At 40.6% G+C, this 20,599-nt stretch overlaps 1 protein-coding gene across 1 annotated transcript in view; it reads left to right on the forward strand.

Moving 5' to 3' along the window:
* The first annotated feature begins 3,475 nt into the window (after positions 1 to 3,475).
* Positions 3,476 to 20,599, forward strand: part of OXCT1 (3-oxoacid CoA-transferase 1) — an 88,585-nt gene continuing 71,461 nt past the window's right edge. The window contains exons 1-3 of the mRNA XM_050912916.1: positions 3,476 to 3,609; positions 6,463 to 6,571; positions 7,944 to 8,034. Of these exons, the coding sequence (XP_050768873.1) occupies positions 3,526 to 3,609; positions 6,463 to 6,571; positions 7,944 to 8,034 (284 nt within the window). The 5' untranslated portion in view covers positions 3,476 to 3,525. The remainder of the gene's footprint in view (positions 3,610 to 6,462; positions 6,572 to 7,943; positions 8,035 to 20,599) is intronic.

Consider the following 20,599-nt stretch of genomic DNA (forward strand, 5'->3'; position numbering starts at 1 on the left):
CTTTACATTTCCATAACTGTCTAGAAGATGGCTTTTTGTTTTTTTTTTTTTGTTTTCCGATTTAATTTTGCCTTTGGTATTTATGTTTAATTATGTATGAACTTTCATTTGACAAATCCCTGCTGATTTTTAACACATATAGTTTTCACTAGACCTGTAAATATCTATTTTTCTTTGTAATGACCTTCCTTTCACTGGAACCGTGTTAATAAGTTGAATTTTTAAGTTCGCATGGCTTACTAGTGTAATCATTGGTGATGCAGGTAGCAGCCCTTTTGTCTTCCCCTAGTTAAATATGTTTCCTGTAAACACTATGAGTTGATCTTAAAATTGTTGAATATATTGCACAGGAGCTTGTAATTATTTTTATGTTCTCAGCTGGAATATATTTATAATTATCTAATGCTTTTAGGTCTGTATCGTAAGTTTTATATCCTTCCTTTATTTGTGTTCCCTGTAGTACTCCATTCTTGCAGGAAGATGTAGATGCTATGAAATAATCTTTGAATTTTCTTTCACTTTCCATCCTGTATCAAGGGAATCAGGTTCATTCCACTTTATCCAAAGATGAGTTTCAAGTGCTCTTAAATGATTAATATAAAAAAATATTTTAGTATTTTGAGTAATACTCAAAAGTACTTAAACACCAGCTTCTTGTTTCAGAACTGGGACCTATTAACATGTTGGAGGTAAGTTTAGGTGTTCTGTGTGTGTTCTAGTTGCTGCATAGTTTAATGAGCTTTCCCTTCTGTGTGGCTCCGTATGTGATTTTCATGCCTCAATAACTGAATTTTGTTGCCAAATTCCAATGGATTGGAAAGAAAGGTAAATGGCTAAATTTTAATTAGCTAAAATCTGGGTCAAGTATAAACAAATTTTAAGAAATTTGTCTAGAAACAAATTTGTTCATCTCAGAGTTCTGGTTCTTCCCCCTGTACAGGTAAATCAAACATAAAAATAGCCTGTCTATCTGCTAACTCTTTGGTGGCTTTGCTGGAAAATATTATTTCACTGTACTGGAGTGCTGACTTTCATGTCTTATTATGCTTGGTGGTAGTATAAGTAAGCTGGTGTTATATGGTGTATATAATGATTAACCCGTGGTAGCTCCAGAATGCCTACCTGCTGACTTGTTTTTGGCACCAAGGGCTCAAAACTCTCCGGCTACTCATTTGTAAATGCTGTTGAACTTGAAAAGTGTTTGACTTGCATGCTACCACTGTTACGTGATTTACTACAATGAATAAAATAAGATCATATTAAAAATATTCTTGATCATTTTAGAGACTTGTTTCACATTGGCTGCTTAGTTGTAGTCCTTGTTGTGTGAAGAGCTTTAAGACATTTTAAAAATTAAGACAAAGTAGATGATCTACTATCCTTTATAAACTACTCCAGAATAAATTCTTTTATCTACTCATTCAGTTATGTTTGGAGATTTTCTGAGCCAAAATAAGAGGCTTGCAGTCCAAAGCATGTGGATTTTGCACAATTTCTTTTTAATAATTTTGATTTTAGATAATCCATAGCACCTGATAAGGAGAAGTTATATCCCCCTAATTTCCTACTTCAGAAATTGTGATTTATATAAGTAGAATTACCAGCTTTGCAGAGTAGATGTTCCAAGGAGGTATTAATACTCATGCACTATACCTACGGCATGCAGTTAGCCCCCTTCCTCCAGCCTGCAAGGAGGAATGCTGTTGGAGTCGCAAATAGTCCAAATCCCATGCAAAATAAATGCTAGCTGGGTATGTAACAAGTACTCAAGAGTGAACACTTTGATAAGTTTGAGAATGCACACTGTTGGTTTAAAGGAAGATAGTTACTGAACTGAAGAGAATAAACTTCTTTTAGACAAGTTTTTCAATGCTTAGGGAATTTTTTTCATGAAAGGAAACGTGACTTAAGGAATTTACATGCCTCTATGAAATTTAGGTAGAACCGAGATTCAGAAATCCAGTACCGTAAAACTTTTCTGCTGATGCTTAGCGCTGGAAGAGTACAAGCTGTGCTGTTACTTTGTTTTTCAGTTCACTAAGCCCCTGTAATTTGTAGCTCTTTACACCTGGAACTGTCCCAGACTTAACTGACTAGCTAAATACGGTGAGTACCTAGAAAAAAAAAAAACCCCAAACCTTCCCGACAGTGAAGGTGCCTCCACCATGCTTCACTGGCATCTGCAAGGTTTGTCTGTTATGTGAACTGTAACTACAGGTACCACCACCCTTTAAAATGCATAAGCGAGTGGCATTGTAGGGGCCACGGACCAGCACCTGCAAGGCTGGACGAGCACTCTGAATAAAATGGACTGGGTGTGCGCAAACACTTTGGAGACTGGCAGCACCCTCTTAAAACCTTGGCTTCCTCGTTGTAAGTTATCCTGCTGCGTGTTCATACCGCGATGGCTAAGCACAGTGAGGCCGGCAGCTGCGTTGGAGACAGCCTGGAAACAAGATAAGGAGCAGCATGACCTGCAAGAAGTGTGACCTCTTGTCATGTGCGCGAGTGGAATTTCTCTTTTCCTGCATCTAAACAGCTTCTCACATTTTTCTGTGAATCCTTCTGTTCCATCGGGCATCGTTAGGGCATGCACTGATCATTTGGGCTATTTTTAGAAAGTGTAAATAATGGTGGAGGCATGCTTTGAATTTCCCTTCTAGCAGCAGCAGAAATGCCAGTAGTTCACATCACGCGGCTGGTTAAACAAATACACTTCTATTCTAGTAACATTTTCCCACCCAAACATAGCATCCAAGTGCCCTGTGGAGACCATGTGCTTACTGGAGCCTGGCTCACCCTAAGGGCAACGCACTGGAAACTTAACCATTCAAAGCCTCTCTTAACCATCCTTAATTCTCGTGATGTTAGTCCTCGGTCACAAAGTGACAGGACAGAAATTTAAGCCACCTTAACTTCACAGGGAGACATCTCCGATGGCGCACCTGTGGAAACAGTGGAGCATCAGAAGGAAAACAGGAGAACCCCCACCCTTGACACCTGAAGTGACTGTAATGTTGATGGGTTTGTCCACCTGTGTTTTCCGTGGGTCTGAGGGTTTTTAAGAACAAAACTGCTGACTGCTGGGTCGGGGCTATCAGTGGGCTGTAGCATGTCGAGGCTACATCTGCTCCCCGAGGCTCCAGGAGTGGGGGCTGCTCCCCCTTGCCCTGGCCTGTGCCGCCGGCCCCCAGTGGGACAGCGCCCGGGCCGGGCTCCCTGGGCTCGGCAGCCGCGGGGCGGCTGGACAGCTCTCCCGCGCTTCGGCCTGGGCCGCCGCCTGAGGGGAGCCGGCAGCCGCCGGGGCCCCGGCGGCTGCCGGCTCCCCTCAGGCGGCGGCCCCGCCTCGGGCGCAGCCGACGTCAGTGCGCGTCAGGGCCGAGCCCCCCACCCTCCCTCCGCCCGTGGGATCCGCAGTCCCGCCCGCTCCCGCTCCCTTCGCCCGGCGTTGGACAGCAGCAGCCGCCGCCTCGGCCCAGCCCGCCGCCCGTCCGCTTCCCTCCCCGAGAGCCGCGCAGCGCGAAGATGGCGGCGTACAAATTCCTCCTGCAGCCGCTCAGCCGCCGCATCCTCCTTCCCGCCGCGCGGGCGCGGGGCGCCGGGGCTGAGGTAAGGCGAGGCGGCGGGGGCACCCAGAGCCCCGGACCGCCGCTCGGCCGCGCTACCCTACAGCGGCCGGCCCCACCGGCGGCCCGTGCACCCCTCCGCGTCCCCCTACCCGCCAGGCCTTTGCCGCCGCCGCCGCCCTTGCCCGGGCGGCGGTGACCTTGGTAGGGTACCCGCCGCGACGGGGCCGCGCTCGGGGCCGCCTCCGCCGGGGGTCGACGTCTTCCGCGGGCGGGCGAGCCGGACGGGGCCGGGCGGCCGCCCCCCCGGGGAAGTGATGGGCTTTGTTTTGTTTGTTTTTTTTTTTTTTTCCTATTAACGTGACGGTTTTGGCCCGAAGGAGGCCCGCGGGCGCTGCGGAAGGCGGGCGGCGGGGAGGAGGGCAGAGCGCGGCCCCGGGGCAGGCCTGGCCCTGGCGGCGGGTTGGGATGTGGTGACCTTGAGGGACCAGGCCCGGAGGTTTGGCTTTGAGGTTTAATTTTGTTTCCCCTGCATTTGAAATCGCAGCGCGATTACAGTATGTTACTGTATATTGCAATCGTGCTCTTACCACATTGGTCTTTCCTAGAGGTAGGTTGCAGGTGTAGGCAGGGAGGGTCCAGGTCTGTGTGCACAGCTCTTTGGCAGCCCTGCCATATATTGCCATTCATAAATGTGTGGAGTTCAGCTGTGCAGCAAGCTTGCTTGCTTGCTTTGCTCTTCCTGGGGGAAGCTTCTGCCAAACCTCACAGATCTAATGGTTTCCAGCCCATGTGTAACCATAGCCAAGTTAATTTTTTGTCTCTTCAGCCAGAATTGTTTCTGTGGCTGTTCTTATTTTATTTTAGTTGAAGCGGCTCATCTACACTCCTTCTCATGCCTGTGTTTACTCTTCCTGATGTCTTTATGGACAAATAATCATAGCTCTTTCAGTCTTTGTTTTCCTAAGTTATATTTTATTCTTCTGTAAAATTTACTTCGATTTTGTTGATCGTTCTAGGAGTTTATCTGTCCCCATGTTACTTCTCTCTTAAATCTGGGCTGCCAGAATTGCAGCCAGCTCCTGAGGTCTTAGCTTGCTGCCCCGGTGTGCAGGGGAGCATGGGTGATCCCTGGCACCTCAGCTCACTGAAAGCCCGTTGCTCTCAGATGGCAGAATGTGTGGGAAAGGAACTGAAAATAACATATTTAGTATAAAAGGGCAGGTGCCCTCATTAGAGACATCCAACCTGGGAATGCACGCTTACGTAACACATGCTGCTCTGTTGTTCCCCACTGTTACAGGCAGTTGGGAAGATTAAAGAAAAGGTACCACGTGGTCTTTTTAAAATATTTTCCTATATGTGGGTACAGGGACATGGCAGTGGCCTGGCCTCCCTCCAGCCCTGGCCCTCATGCCTGCTTGCAGCCCTGTTGTACCAGGGCTCCCAAGGCTGCCAGCACTTAATACTCATTTTGTCACTTGCCTGCTGAATGTGACCAGAAGAGATGCTCTTTGCAGTCTTACTGTCATTATGAAAAAATGTTTCTGAAAGAAATAGTCATGGTATAATTGAGCATGGGGAAGGGTCTTTTTCTCATCTGGCACTGTTCCTTGTGACCCACATACTGATTTTTTTTTTTGAGCCCATCAAAGCAGAGGAACATCAGTGTTTCCGTTGGGAAGGAGATAAGCCTCCATTCAGAAGGGTTTTCTTAATATTCAGTATAAACTCTTGCAGCCTTAATTTTTTAAAGAAGGCAGTTTGTGTAATCTTGAAACTGAGCCAAAAATTATTGCCCTGGTTGTAATTGGATCTTAAGGCAACTCTTCAGGGAAGAATTAGGTTATTGTCTTTAAAACGTGTGTAGATTAGCTTGCTTATTATTTATTTACTCATTCTTTTCCCTCTTTCCCAGTTTAAAATTTCTCACTTCTGCTATCAGATTAGAAGTGGAAACACCAGTAGTTAGTATTTTAACTTCCAAATACTCTCAATTTATGGAGACTGTGTCAATGTAGTGACTTAAATGTCAGTTACTCCTGATGCCTTGACAGTACTTGATTAATGTTAATGCATGGTAGTATTAGTGGGAAATACTGAAGGGAAAAAAAAAAAGGGTAACCGTGACCTAAGAACATGATAGATGAGTTATGATGGTTAATGTGTAATGCACTGTGAAGTCTAGTTTTGGGGGTGGGATTTGTATTGCTTTCCCTCTTGACCTCCCTATTTCATCAGTTTGTTGGAGTCTCCCTGATTCTGGGCTGTTCTTCAACAACACAAAGAGCACTAAGACTGTGTTAGGAAGCTGGGGGAAGGTTCACTCTGTTGAAGAGTCCCTGCTTACTATACGGCCAGCACAGCGCTGTACTTCATATTGTTTCTTGGCCTCCACTCAAATTTTGTGGTGGTGTTGGCCTCTGCTTCAGCAATTTCTGGTTATGTTTAGTGTCTGGGTATCTTTGAAACTACAAGTAACAATATATAGGTTAGAGCAGTCTTTGGGTTGCTCTAACTCGTGCTGAGGAATTGCATTTGTAAATCTGTTCACAATAAGTCACAATTTGTCAGCAGTTTAGGATGGAATTCAGATATTTAAAATCTGTTTGGATATTGTCAAATTGGTGCAGCTCATATTAAGCCTAAAGCCTTCATAATACATATGAATGTCGTAAAATATGGGTGATGTGGGGGATACTGAGACAACAGAGTCCTTGTTTTGGAGACCTGAACCCTTCTCTCCCCCCCACCTCCATCCAATGTTTAGTGTTTACAGTAGCAATATCTTTTTTTATATATTTTCCCCATTATCTAGCCAGAGGTATATCATCATTATAAAGCTACTGTATAATGCTTTTTATTCATTCACTTGTTTCTTTTAATGTTGTTCCAGATTTGTGGATGCTATTTTTCTACTAGCTGTCATCGCAACACCAAATTTTATACTGATCCTGTTGAAGCTGTAAAAGATATACCCAATGGGGCAACTATACTTGTTGGTGGTAAGTATTTAAATTCTTTATGGATGCAATCACATGTTCTATTAATGAGATACTTTTTACAGAATCCATATATTTGTATGGGTATTTTAAACAAGTGATTTCCTACTCTGCTAATGAGAGGCAAACTCTTTCAATGAGAAAATCCCAGTTTGTTTCTTAGGGGAGGAAAAAAGCCTCAGAAAAATCATTAGGTTTTTTTCCCCACTAGTGAAGTGTTGGACTTCACTTGTGCCAGTTTGAATGCAGAAAATCAACGTGGGGTTTTTCAGATGGTGAAGAAATAAAATTTGGTTTGATTATTTTTATGGTAGCATTTTCTATATTCTGTATCTGCCTAGTCACTGGGTCTCTGCGACCTTGAACAATTCGCCTAGCCTGTTTCTGGCTGTAGGAAGTGAAGATAATACTTATCTACGTTACACTAAATGGTTATGTGTAGCATTTCCAGAAGAGTCAAGAAGTTGTGTCATACTGACTTTCACTGTCACTTGAGCTTTTGAATATTCTGGGTGATTTCCACAATTTCATGCTGTTCAATGTACTGAAAGAAAAGCAATCCCTCTAGTAGGTTAGAAGCGATTTTTAGTATTGAAGAAGTAATGAATGTAATGTTGTAAAACATGGGAAACCTCACTGGAGATGTGTAATGAGGCAAAATGCCTTCTAGGAAGAATTATTGTATTTTTTTGTTGTTGTTGGAACAAAAGAAGATCTGAGGCTAAGTAGGGAAGGAAGTGGTAGTAGTTGTAGTGTTAGAGCCTGGCCTAAGACTTAGGCGCCTCAAATGTGGCATGGTATTTCATTTTATGAAGTTACCATATTATTACCATTCATACTGGGTTCTTCCATAATAGGTAGGAGTGTGAGTCACCTCAGCCTGGGTGGGGGTCTGGGTTACTGTGCTTCCAGTTACACACCTTCCTGAGAGCGTTAAGCTTCCCAGATTTTTATCACCTAATTATAGGCTAAACTCTGTGGGAGAGCTCCTCACTCCTCCTGTTTGACATTGTTATGTGCAGCAAAGAACTGAAGGTTAGTTGGGTGGAAAGAGAAGGAGGAATAATGAGTACAGTGGTTAGGACACACATCAGGAAAGCCAGGGTCCTGGAGCCCTTCTACAAAGGCCATTTGTGTGTGAGCAGACCTCTGATGGTTGAATGGCTTTCATCCAAACTGGGAAGCATCTAGTAACTGGGAGATTCCAGTACTAGGGTGCAACTCTTTCCAGAAGTGTTGGTTTATTTAGTCAATTAAGGAGCTTGTTCTACTCAGAAAAGATTTTTAATTAAACAGTGCACATTCTCAGGCTTCTGATTAATCTGTGTTCTTTCAAACACTTGTTACATATTCAATTTTCTTTTGTTTTACACAGGTTTTGGATTGTGTGGGATTCCTGAAAACCTCATTGGCGGTTTACTGAAGACTGGAGTAAAAGGAATAACAGCAGTCAGTAATAATGCAGGGTAGGTATTCATATGTCTGTGGTTTAATAAGTACAGACTAAATATTCTGCTCATGTGAAAATGCTGATATGTATGAAATAGTCTTACTTTTCATCATAAGAATTTTCACATTAACTACACAGCTTTGTTTGAAAGTGTCATTTTTTGAATCAGCCCAGAAAGTACAGTACTGTATGTATACTCAGCTTTGTCAGGGAGCAATTGTCACTGTGTAGACAGTTGCAATTATGTATATTTATATATACTTAACTGATTGACTGTAACTGAAAATTCTGACTTAGATGCTTTAAATGTAGTATCAGTGATTTTTTTTGTGTGTGTGTGAAGTTCTAAATAGGGATATTTTTTGTAACTACAGTTTGGTGCTTTCTGACCTTTTTATTGTAATTCTGTTACTTTAAAAAAAACCCAAACAACACAACAACAGTGGAGAATATGATGAAAGAAAGGAGAACCTCTTTAACGGGTCTTGGAATTTTTGATTTATTTTTTTTAATGTTTGCCCATTAAGAAATTCATGTGGGGTTGACAGTGAGAATAATTCTTTTACATATAATTTCTCAGCTTCTCATTAGGGCTAATTTTTACACAAGCCGTTCATTGTAGCAGACTCTGCAATACCTATTGATCTTCATATAGAGAAATAACTACAGCCACTTCTGTTGAAGTGCATGGATAAAATAGAAATGAAATTAAATAAGAATATTGATATGCAGAATATAATGACTTGTATTTGAAATCAGCGTGGTCAATAAGACTGATATTCTGTTCCTTGCAGTGTTGTTGGATGATTAGCATCTGCAGGTGGCCCTAACCTTGGTTCAGTGATTTATCCTGTTCAATGTCACCTTCAGCAACATAATAATTCCAGGGTAATTTAGTTCATTGTAGATTTAAAGAATATTGGAAGACTGATATCTCCTAGTGGCATTGTACTTTCTTTAGCAAATTTTCTTTGATTAGGGAGCTCATCCTAAACTCTATTGTCTTGTGAAATAAGAGTCTTCTCACAGCTAGATGTACTGGGGTTACACACCCCACTTGGTAAGGAAGATAGTTTGTGAGCATTCTTTCCTTTGTATTTTTTTAAATACTTTATAATGTTGCTTAATTTCAGCAAATGGTAATATCTGTGTTATTACATTTTCTGTGAACCTTTAACTTTTGAATGTTGTATTTGTGGTGAAATAATAATGCGAATTTTTTTGCAATTATGAGCCCTTTCCTTGGGTTGGAAGTCTCCCATGTGTTCTGTAGAAGCTCAGCCTTTATCCAGTTGCATAACAAGGGCTGTAGAGGGGAAAAAAAATCACTGGGAAACTGTTTTCTTCTGTACCTACATTAGAATAAAAGAGAGACAGGTTTATGTGAGCCAGAAAGGTTGTTTGGGTATAAAGAACTTTGTTCTTCATGCAGAATGAAAATAGATGTCATGCCGTGCTCCTTCAATTCCTCCAGCCTTGCCAAAGAAGTGAATTACATGGGATTTATCTAATAACGCTTTGTGCTATTTTCAGCCGCATCATTACATCTCCTGTGTACTTTGTCCATAGATTTGCACCCCAATGTGTTTTGTTTTTAACCCGACTGTATTTAACATAAGTTAAAACCAGAATACCATTCAAAAACCACGGATTTAGTTTATATATATATATATATATATAGTGCAGGCTTCTGAGGCTGAAGTTCACAATATGTTGATCTTCATTTTTTTTCGGTGCTTCATGCTTGCCATTGCACATTCATTGGATAACAGATATGATTTGTATTGGTATTTGGCACATACACAGTCAAACTCAACCTCCTTAGACTCTTGTGGAAAACAATTTCTGCTGGGTGATAAAAAGGAGAGAGAAAGAGACATAAATAATTTTGAGTGGAAAGATCAATCACTTAGAGTAAAGATCATTCACTTTCCTCATACTCTTATTTCTGAATGACACACATATATGTAGATAGAGAGATTGCACAGATGCTCCTGGGAGGGAGGTAAGGGTTTGAATGTGAGGAAAAGTAAAAAGAGAAGCATTGTGGAATAGAATGGAGAAGATGACATTTTGTATTGTATTCTGCATATAGTTGTTGGTGGTGTAGGTTAGAATTAATTTTGCTTGAAATAATGCTAACTTTCCTGAAAATTCTTTGGACTTTGAGGCTGGAGTGATTCCTGTAAAAAGTTTGGTTGCTGGTGGGAAAGCAAAATGTAATTCCTTTTTTCTTGAAGCTAGTTTTCCATGAACATTCATGGAAGTCTGGTAAGCTCTTCACAGAACAGTGTAATGATTTGAAAATACCCAAGAGCATCTAGACTTTTCATAAAGTCTAGTTTGTAAAAATCCTAGTTTTGCTCTCATGTTGAACAGTATCATTTATTTTGAAATTAAATTCATAATAAAATATAGTCTCATCAGTAGTTTTTATTTATTGTATTACTATTATGTGGAACTTAGCTTGCTATAGTTCGGTAGGGCTTGGGAACCAGGCTAAAGCACATACGTCATCATTAATAAAGTCAGAATCCTTATCACAGCGATTGATACTATTTAAGCGTCTTCTAATACCATGTCAAAAAGTATAGTGGTATTATCAAGTATTGCAATATTAATAAAGGGATTTTAAAACTGAAGTAGCACAGCAATCATATATCCTGCAGCAATAACATTCAAAGGGTGAATTGTTCCTGCAATCTCAAGATGCCAGGTACTTTGAGATGAGTGGTTTGCCACTTTCCAAGATGCCTCAGGATTCAGTGTGTTTTGCTTTGACGCTGTTGTGCTACAGTTGATGCCCTGCTGTGTTTCATATTCCTGACTGCAGCTCTTTTCTCCAGCTCTTCCAACAAACTGGAGGTATTTGGTTGTGGTTAGGTTTTCTCATCTGGCTGTGGGGTTAGCAGGCAACTTGTAATTGGAGCAGGGAAGGAGACATAGACAGACAACCTATTCTGGAGAAAGTGCAGCTGCATGGATTAAGTCACATGTCTTTCTATATGCGTGAACCACAAAATGTGTTACAGAGCTGTTTATAACTAAAATAGCAGCAATGGAGACAGGGCTTCACTTACATCTAGAGGGAAGCAGTATTTAGGAAGTCCTGAAGTGCTCTTACCAACTCTCTTTTAGCTGGAAAGAAGGTTCAGCAAAGCCTAGAAATGCTTGGCAGTGTCTGGAAACAACTGTAAAGGAGTAGGATGTTCACAAGTTCACACCGTACTGTTTTGTGCTGCAGCATAATAGGGAGGAGATTCCTCCTGCAAATTCTTGTTCAGATCACCAAATCAAGTAGTTGCTGGCAGGTAAAGTCGTTGTTTTGGCCTTTGAAAGGCTTGCCAAGGACCGGTTGTACAGTAGTGTATGGGGTGCTCTTAGGCACCCTGGTTAGAAACATCATACTGCTAAACTTAATGTCTGTTGCTGTGCATTATGCTAGTGCGTATGCTGTGTGCTAGCTAGTGAAATGGCACCTTTAAGAGTAGTTACTCTTTTGCCAAGCCAAACAAGGCAAAGTGTTTGAAAGGGAAGCAGTACAAATACCCAGTATCTCTGGTATTTACACAACTTGCTGCAGGGGAAACTGGAGCTTGTGAACCAGGGAGGTAGTGAAAGATAACATGGTGGGTGGGTGTGCTTCTGAAATACCACCTCTCACACCTTCCCTTATAACTTGCTTTGCCTATGTTGTTCATATTTTAAATACTTCCTTTACACTATGTTATTATAAGCCCTTTAAATTTAGAGGGTTCTCAGTAAGCTACTAAAATGCATTTTATTAAATTTTTGCTGCATTATTGTTTAAATTTCTTTCGCTCCATGTATGTCAGTAGGTCCTTATTTTAAACCTTGATTCAGTAAATTCCCAACATAGTTGTGATTAGAGTACAGTACCTTCTTGCACATGGCTGTTTTTTCATCTGCTTGTGACTTGTTTGATTTCAAGTTACAGTGGATTTGGACGTTTCAGGTCAACTTATGCTAAGACTTCCCTAATGCAGGCTGTCAGACCTATTGTTTCAGGATCTGTGTTGCAAAAAAACCTATTTTCTCATCAACATAGCCAAATATTTAAAATGAAAGTTTAAGAAATTGGCGCCAAATTATTATTTTTAATTAATTTTGCTTAATGAAACGGATAACTGATTTTGGCTATAATCACAATCTGAGATCAACACTTCCATTCTGTCTCTACCACCTCAATAGACTGAATTTGTACTTGGTAATAATGAAGTCCATTACTTGTAGGAGGTGCACATGTGGTCGACTGTTGTATCAAATGAGCTGCTTCCCTCTGGGCTTTGTCTGCTTTTGAGATTTAAATATGCATTCTTTTTGAATGCAGTAGTGTTGAACAGTAGGGTTTCACTTACAGTAAAAATAGAGAAGTCACAGTTAATATTTTAATTACTAATCACCTGGGTGATCATCTAAAAGGAGATGAACAGCATGCTGTCAGATTATCACAGATTCAGATTGCCTGCTTAAAAGGCATTACCAGCTTTTTGAACCTTTGGTCTCTGTGCTCTTTTTGAAGAAGTTCTTTTTATGTTACAATGTTATGCGTTAGTACGGAGACAATAGCTTTGAGATAAACATTTGAACTGTTGGTCATGATGCCTGAGTGCACTGTTATTTAGTTCTGTTGAACATAATAACCTTGTTTTCCTAATGGACTATCTGCGGTTGCCAAATCTCCACATAAGGCACTACTCTATGGCATCAGATTCAATGGTAGACTTACTGCACCCCATATTCTAAAGCACAAAAGGTATTTTTATGTTCTTAGCAATTAAATATTTTGAATTTAAGGCATGATTGATAAATGTTATGTATGTCAAAGTTTAAGGTGATCTCATTTTTCAGTCATTGCTTTGAATTGTATGTTTCTGTTAAAATCAAAATTGTCTACCAGCTGTGCCACAGACTCCCTGTTTGTTCTTGCGTATGTAACTTCTATGGCTTAATTCCATCCTTGTTATTGCTTTTTTGTATATATGTGTTATATATATTTCTATTACTTATATATATTAAAAATATATTAAAGAATATATTTTAAAAAATACCATCATGTGGAAGTAGCATTCCAAATTCACAGAAAGTTGAGAAGTTTTTTCACATAGTATAAGGTGTCAAGTGGTTTTAATGGCATGAATTTGACAATCCCTGGATTCAGAGACCTAAAATGTAACTGAAAAAGTCTATGAGGGACTGGGAAGAAAGCTTGTATGTATACAAAGGTATGATCAAGGTGATGCTCAGAGTATCTTACATTGTGTGTGTCGTTTTTGTATATGCATAAGAAATTCTTTAAACATCCCAAATTACATATACTTTCAGAAGTGAAATACAAGGTCACCAATGACTCTTGTCTCTCTCGGTGGAGAGATAAGAGTGGAGTGAGGTAAAATCCTGTGCATGAGAAGTTGCCAAACTAATGAGGCAAGGTATGTAAGATATTTTCAGTGTTACGTTGATTATTTGAAGCAGTTTACTTTTTTTTTTTATCATCGCCATTCTTTGTAAAGAATCTAATCAGATGCTTTATTACAGCTGTTAAATTAGTGACACTGTGTGAACTGCAAATCCCTGAAAATCTGACCAGGTCATCTTGCTAATTTTAGTGTGGAGGTTATTTAGGATTTTGGCAGGGTGAATTGTACTAAACTTTGCACTACATGGAACTATTGAGAAATCAGCTGTACAGATGACTTTCTGGTTGTGATTACAAATGAAGACAAAATAGGTATAGAACTCAGCGTAGTCGAGGAACTGCGTCAGTTTGGTTTTAGGAAGTGACAATAAAAGTTAAACCTAGGTTTCAGCCAGGAGACTTTTGAAGTATGATGCATTCATGATGAAATTGAAATATTTATTGGATTAAGTCTATACCATGTAACTTCACTGTTTTTCACATGGTGTTTTTTTTTCCCTCCTCCCCACCCCACTGGGAGGGGGGAGGGAGAAGCGGCTGCGTGGTGCTTAGTTGCTGGCTGGGGTTAAACCACGACAACTGTGAAGTAAAAATATGGTAAATTTTAAAAGTTCTGAATAGAGTTGCTTTATTTGTTGTAATAAAAACACATATGCCATTTCATAGCAGAAAAGAATGTAGAAAGAGGAGACCTTGCTGCTGACGTAACCATGCGATGTACAGTACTTGTCCTCTTCAAAAATTATCTACCTTTGCAACCTTTCGATGGACTTGGCCTATATGCCTGGCCCCATCATTCTTCCAGGATTGGAGCATCGTTTTGGAGGAGGATGGTGGAGGAAGAATACTGCCATTTTGCTGTGTGGCTGGAGCTGTGATGAAGTTATTGAAGTAGAGGACAGAGTTCGCCTAAGAAGGCTTTAGTAGCAGAGGGAGAAGAGTGCAGTGCAAACACTGCAAAGAAGGAGCAGAGGGAGTTTAAGGCTCAGTCATGCCAACTTGCACACAGGGCTTCATAATTCCCAGCAACCATGGGCTCCCTTATTTTCTTTCTTCTTTCTCCCCTCAAAGTGAAAGATGTCCCAGGCTGCTAAGCTGAGAGAGGTTCAGTGCACTGTTTATTTTGTTCGCCATTGGCTGAGAAGGTGGTGAGGCAGTTTCTGTGGTTTCTGGGAGCTGTGACCCACTGCCCTGTTTTCTGTCCTACCTCTTCCTTCTCCTGACCAGGACTGCCTTAGCATATGGCAGGACCCATACTTCTCTCCTCCTCCTCCTCTTTTCTTGGTCACTTTCCCTCAGAGAGCTTCTACCTCTCTTTTCCGCTTTCCTTTAAGCAGTTCTCATTAGGACAGATGAGAAAATGTCCTAGGAAAAAGGAAAGAAAAAAGGTGGCTGAAGACAGTGTCTCAAGAATCAACAGGGCAAGTAAACATTATGCCTCTGTCTAATTTACCTTTCTATGAGCTGAATCTTTTTTCCTCTCCCTGTTAGTTAACTCCTATTCCTCCTCTTGCCCTCATTCTATGTACCATGCTGGAAGTGGCGGACAGAAAAGGAGGAGAAACAGAGTATCATCTGAGCTGGCTCCTTAGTAATATTCCAGTGTAACGCGTGGGGGGTTATTGAGGCACATAGTCTTATTGTTAACAGCCAGCTAGAAGACTGGGGAAGACGAGTCATCAAGAACTGTTGTGCGGGTGATTGTCCACATTTATTTTACCCTTGGTGTGCCTGCGCTTCTGTTCGGTGTCCTCTGGCAGATGCCATCTGGTAGGCATCTACTTATTTTCTGCACGAAGGCTATAAAGGATCACTTTCTGGTGCTGCCAGGATTATACTTTATGATTATTTTTGTGGACCTGTGAATGTGCATCACTAAGAACTTGGATGCTATCTTCAGCCACATACCGTCTTTCATGTTGGTGAAGTTTCATGCTATGGTCAGGCACCCCTGTGAGCCTGAAAGCTTAAGGCTGTGTTACTAAGGGATGCCAAACAGGTAGTGACTGATGTGTTCCTTTTAGTTGGGGAGCATATCTGGACTTCCCTAGGAAGTGTGGACCTACTGGGAGATGTAATTGCATGTAACTTGGAGCAGATCGTTTTGAAGACTGAAAAGCTGATGTTACAAAGTAAAACAGACGAGATGAAGCCTCTTTTAAGTGGAGAATGATAGAGGAAATTGTTTCCCTCTCCCACTCCTAGACTCTTGCCAGGAAAATTTCTAGGTCTGGAACAGGTCCCTCTGTTATCAAGTTTCATGTGTAGTTATGCAACACTCGGACCTGCTGCATGCCTAGAGAGACTGCTCATGTATCTCCAGAAACTGACTAGTGTCTTTACATAAAGCATTCTCCAGGAGTAGGAGCAGCCATAAATATGCTTTTTGCAGCAACAGCAAGTTGCAGGAAACTCTGGTTTCTGCCTGAGGTGGAGCCTTGGCCCAGGATTCTTACTTACATGCTTTTCTTTCTCAGTCTATGGTCTCCAGGGGTGATGGAGTTACCCTCCCATCCTTCCAATCCCCAGATTATGAGAGGAGAAGGGTCGGGTAGGGCATTGTGTTAGCTCCTCTTTGGCCAACATGTTTTAATTGTCCAAAACTCAAATATTCATGTTAATCTTTCATAACTAGTGACTTCTGGTCTTGGTGGGATCTCCTAGGAATATGTACCACACGTCCTGGAGAATCTTTGAACAATGAGTATAGAGGAAGACTTCTCTTTAAGAGATGTAGAATGAAGCCCTCATGCTAATAGACGCTGCTCACCATCAGTTTCCAGTGTTACCAGTAAGGGCAGCCTGACCACCCCCGCTTTTCTTAGACACCTATAAATGTCTTTACAAAGGCAGAGAGGGAGGAGAGTGTAATTATCTACTTTTACTCAAAAAAACCCCCAAAGCAATCTTCTGTCTCTTGTCAGAGTAGTGTGACATTCCAAGTCTCCTTTTTTCTGCATAAGAATGCAGATTTCTATTCCCTGCTTCATCAAGCTGTGTAGGACTTTTTGGTGTGTGAAGCTTTTATCAGCTTGGAAACTTAGGTAACCTCTTCTTCCCTGTGATGCTGTAGAATGTGTTTTGCTTGAGCCACCAAAGAAAAAGGTCTGAGAGCTGCAAATTACTGTTTATCTGGAGTGCAACATGGGCATGTTGCCTTTGACTGCTTCCAGTATACTTGAGATATGTGGGCTAGATCTGGCTGGGAGTCATCTTTGGCTAATTTTTTAATTAGAAAAGGCAGACATTAGTTTTTGACAGGAAGGTTTTGTAGGTCTTGAGAGGGACAAAACAATAGGAAGGAATGTGTTGCTGAACAACCAGACCTCCTTAGTTTTTCTTGTCCGTGTTAGTAGAATGGGAAACTTGGGTCACCTATGTTCTTGATGAGTGCCAGGTTAGATCTCTTTTCCTATATGTATTTCATGTATTCTGTTGATTCAGATTTCATCCTAATACAGAACGGGGAAACTTCTAGAAATCTTAACAATTTTGAGGGCATTCTCTGTCTAGCACTAATGTGTACTTTCTCTCTTCCGACAGCACACATAAGTAGATTGGCTTCTACCACGCGTTTTTCCTTCCTATCTAGGGCAACGCATTTTTATTGCACTCACCTTTGTTTAAATTTTTAAAGGACTGAATCCAGCTTTTAAAATAGATATACAGGATGTATTCTTTCCATGCACTCAGTAAAGGATCTTTTTTTCTTTTTATGTTTACTATTTGATAGGAAGGGCATTGCCTGCAAGACAGATATTTTAGGGGTAACATTTTCAGCATAAACATAATTTAAGCTGAGAAGTTCAAAGAAACTTTGGCGCCTCAAACAAAACAACCAAGAAAGCAGCAAGATATGGAAAGGGAGAACAAGTAACTAACAATTGCAATAAAAAAATGTTATATTGAAAGAAATTTCCGTAAACCAGAGATTGTTTTTTATTTTTATTCTGGGATAGAGATGTCAAGTAAAGAGCAAAGGGTAGGGAGAACAGGAGTAAGAACAGCATTTTCATTGCTGTGTGAAATGTTGGTTTCTTAGGACTTTCAAAAATAAGAACAAAACGTAGGAAACGTAAAATAGGCTGAAGTGCTCAAAATTAGTTTTTGGAGGGAGATGAAAGGAAAACTGATGTGCATGGAAAGCAAAAGGTTTATTTTAGCTGGAAACTTGAATGCAGATTGCATCCTTAAAAAAGATGGATAGCACTATATTTCTTTTAAGAAATTTCCATCTAAAATAAACATATGCGTAACAGCAATTGGATTTTGTGATGCTGCTCTGAAGATGAAAAGCACCTGGGAATTAAAGTAATTTTGTATTATCAGGCAGGCAGAGCCTCTTGGTGCATGACTTTATGATGGTAAAATTCCTCTTCTCGTTGTGCTAGGGAAATAAGGTTGTATGACCTGTGTGCTCAGTGACTGATCCTCACTGCAATTTTATTTTTGAATAAATTGACTGCCCTTGAGGTGAGGAGAAAGAGTGACTTAAGAAGTGAAGAACAACTTGGGCTGAGTGTGACAGTAACTTTTGTGCGACTTTCTATTTAATTTCTATAGGCAACTTTGTAATTACTAGGTTTTGTTTGAGAGAACATAGCTGCCTGTAGTAGATGAGGGAGTCAAGTGTATCCATCTGGGATCCTGCATGGGATCCTGCAGCACAATATGCAAAATCCTGTTCAGGACAATACGCTCCGGTAGCTGCTGCGGAGACTGTAGGAGGAAGGGTTGTAGACCTTAGTGAAATGAGGCAGAAATTTCTTTAACCATTACAAATATGCTGTTGATCCTCTGTTGCCATCCCTTTCTCATGTGAATGCCCACTCAGAATTTTGTTGTCTGCATGCAGAAATCTCATGTCTGCCTGTTTCTATTTGATAGCTTGCAAGTTTTGCAATGGTAAGAGTAGTGTTAACCACCTGAATGATACACAGAAGTAGCAAACTCTAGTTTGTAAGCAGTTTAAGCTGCCCCTGCTTGTTCTCGCACTACAAAGCACCGCACAGTTTTGTTTAACTTCTGTACTTTTGCTACACAGTACTCTAGTTATACAAGCCCATTAAACTACCATCAGATATTGGCTGGTCTGTTACATTTGCTTACTACCTTTTATAATGAGAGGTCAGGGTTTGATGGTTTTCTTGTGAGAGGGATTGTCCTGCTTTGAGTGATCCTATACAGGAAATTCTGACATTTGTATTTTTATTCTTTTTTTTAATCCCTTTCTTTATCCATAAGACTTCTCTTTCTACTCTATTCCCAGCTCTTTTAGTTTCAAACTGCTGGAATTTTTTCCTGTGGGGAGTTAGAAATATAGGTTGTTTCCAGGCAGCACACGTTTTATTCTCAAGGCTTTGGCACTGCAACACTTTCAACATTGCAATAGAGCTAGATTTAAAAAATTTTTTTTAATAGGTCAGAGTTGGAAAGTGGAGCAAGCTTTTATAGTAAGTCAAGTTCTTTACATCTAGAACAGAGAATAAATTCAGAGAACCAGATCAGAGAAGCTTGTTTCACTTCCTGTCATGCAGTTTCCAAAACGCCTGAGTATGCATGGAAGTGGGCTATCTTCTTAAAATAGTCCTAACCTTGAAATAGTCCTCATTATGCGTGCAGTTGAGAAGTCTTTCTCAAGTCTTCTCTGTACATCTGTCCATGCAGCTATTGTGAGTATTGTGGTAGGAGGCAAAAAGCTGGTGGTGGTACTGCTCTGCTCAGCCCCTGTCCCTTTGCATGCGGCACTGCAGCGCATGCTGTGGGACATTGGCGCTGGCAAGTGAGAGGATAGCGGTGCTGTTATAAAAGTGGGTTCATCATTACCACTTTTATATTTGAAAATGAATACTGTATAATAGTAAACTTTTTGAATTTGGCCTTTTGAAAGGATGCCAGGAGGTCGCAGCTGAGATGTCTGACGTGGATCCTGAAGTGGTGGAGTATTAATGTACATTAAGTGAGGTTTGGTTGTGGCTCAGTGGGTTCTTTCATCTGATCTACACTGATCTATTGTGCAAAACAAATACCTCTCAGCTCACTCAGCATCGCATCTTCATTTTTAAGTTGGTTTTTTTCCCCTTTTTTGAGTAAGATCGTATTTTTTGTGTGGGGAGTATAGATTTGTATTACAGTACTTATACATGTCTTCTTTACATTCTTTTTTCCCCTGTCACCATAGCTTATAAAGTCAGGGTTAAGGGATATACTTAATGTGGGTAACGTATAAGGAGTATGTATAAGGAGGGAGAATAGAGGGAAAGCAGTCTGATGCATTACTTTCTCCATCTGATCATTAGTGGAAAGACAGTTCATTTCTGACAGTACCTAGAGGAGGAAGCAATATTGTAGACATGATGGTGTAAGAATACCAAAAGGGTGAGATTTGTACAGGAAAGGAATATATTTCATTAAAGCAATTAATAGAATTAGAAAATATAGAAAACCTTTTTGGAGCTCTTCTTCAGGAGTGGTGTTTTCAATAGGATGCATATATATTGTAAGCACATGTGCATGTTAATTACAGCGTGCTGGATACTGGGTTTGGTTTCTTAAAGGATTCTTTTAATATTTTTCAATATTTCTTATCCTGAAATCTCAAGTCATTGTGTGGATAATTAAGTCGTACTGAATTGAGACAACTAGTGGCAGATACACCTCACTTTTTGTGAGGTGCTTCTGGATCATGGCATCTTTCCAGTAGTAGGAGTGGAAGGTCTGAGTTCTCCACTCATACGTTGCAGAGACCAACATAAAAGTAGAGGAGCTTCGCATACATGTACCAGTCTGCCAACGTTCTGCATAATGTGTTGCAAATGTGAAAGAAACATGCCTTTGTAATATCATCTCTGTTTATTTCCATTTTTAGATTTTAACCTCATGTTTTTTCAAATTGAAATAGCTTTTTTTACAGAGCGCCTTGGTCACAGGGACTCTTGAAATATGTTCTTGTCCCATCAGTACACAATATAGGGTGACAAACATCACAAAAATGCTAAAGACTAATAGAGAGTAATGTCTTTAGGATATCAGAATTTTGAAGCAGTGGCACAAGAAAAATGTTTTATGTTACCTTTGGCATTCGGTTTAAGTTGATACTATGACACAGACAAGAAAATCTTGAATGCAGTGTTAGTATCTT

The sequence above is a fragment of the Gymnogyps californianus genome, chromosome Z, assembly GCF_018139145.2.
Source record: "Gymnogyps californianus isolate 813 chromosome Z, ASM1813914v2, whole genome shotgun sequence".
Lineage (NCBI taxonomy): Eukaryota > Metazoa > Chordata > Aves > Accipitriformes > Cathartidae > Gymnogyps > Gymnogyps californianus.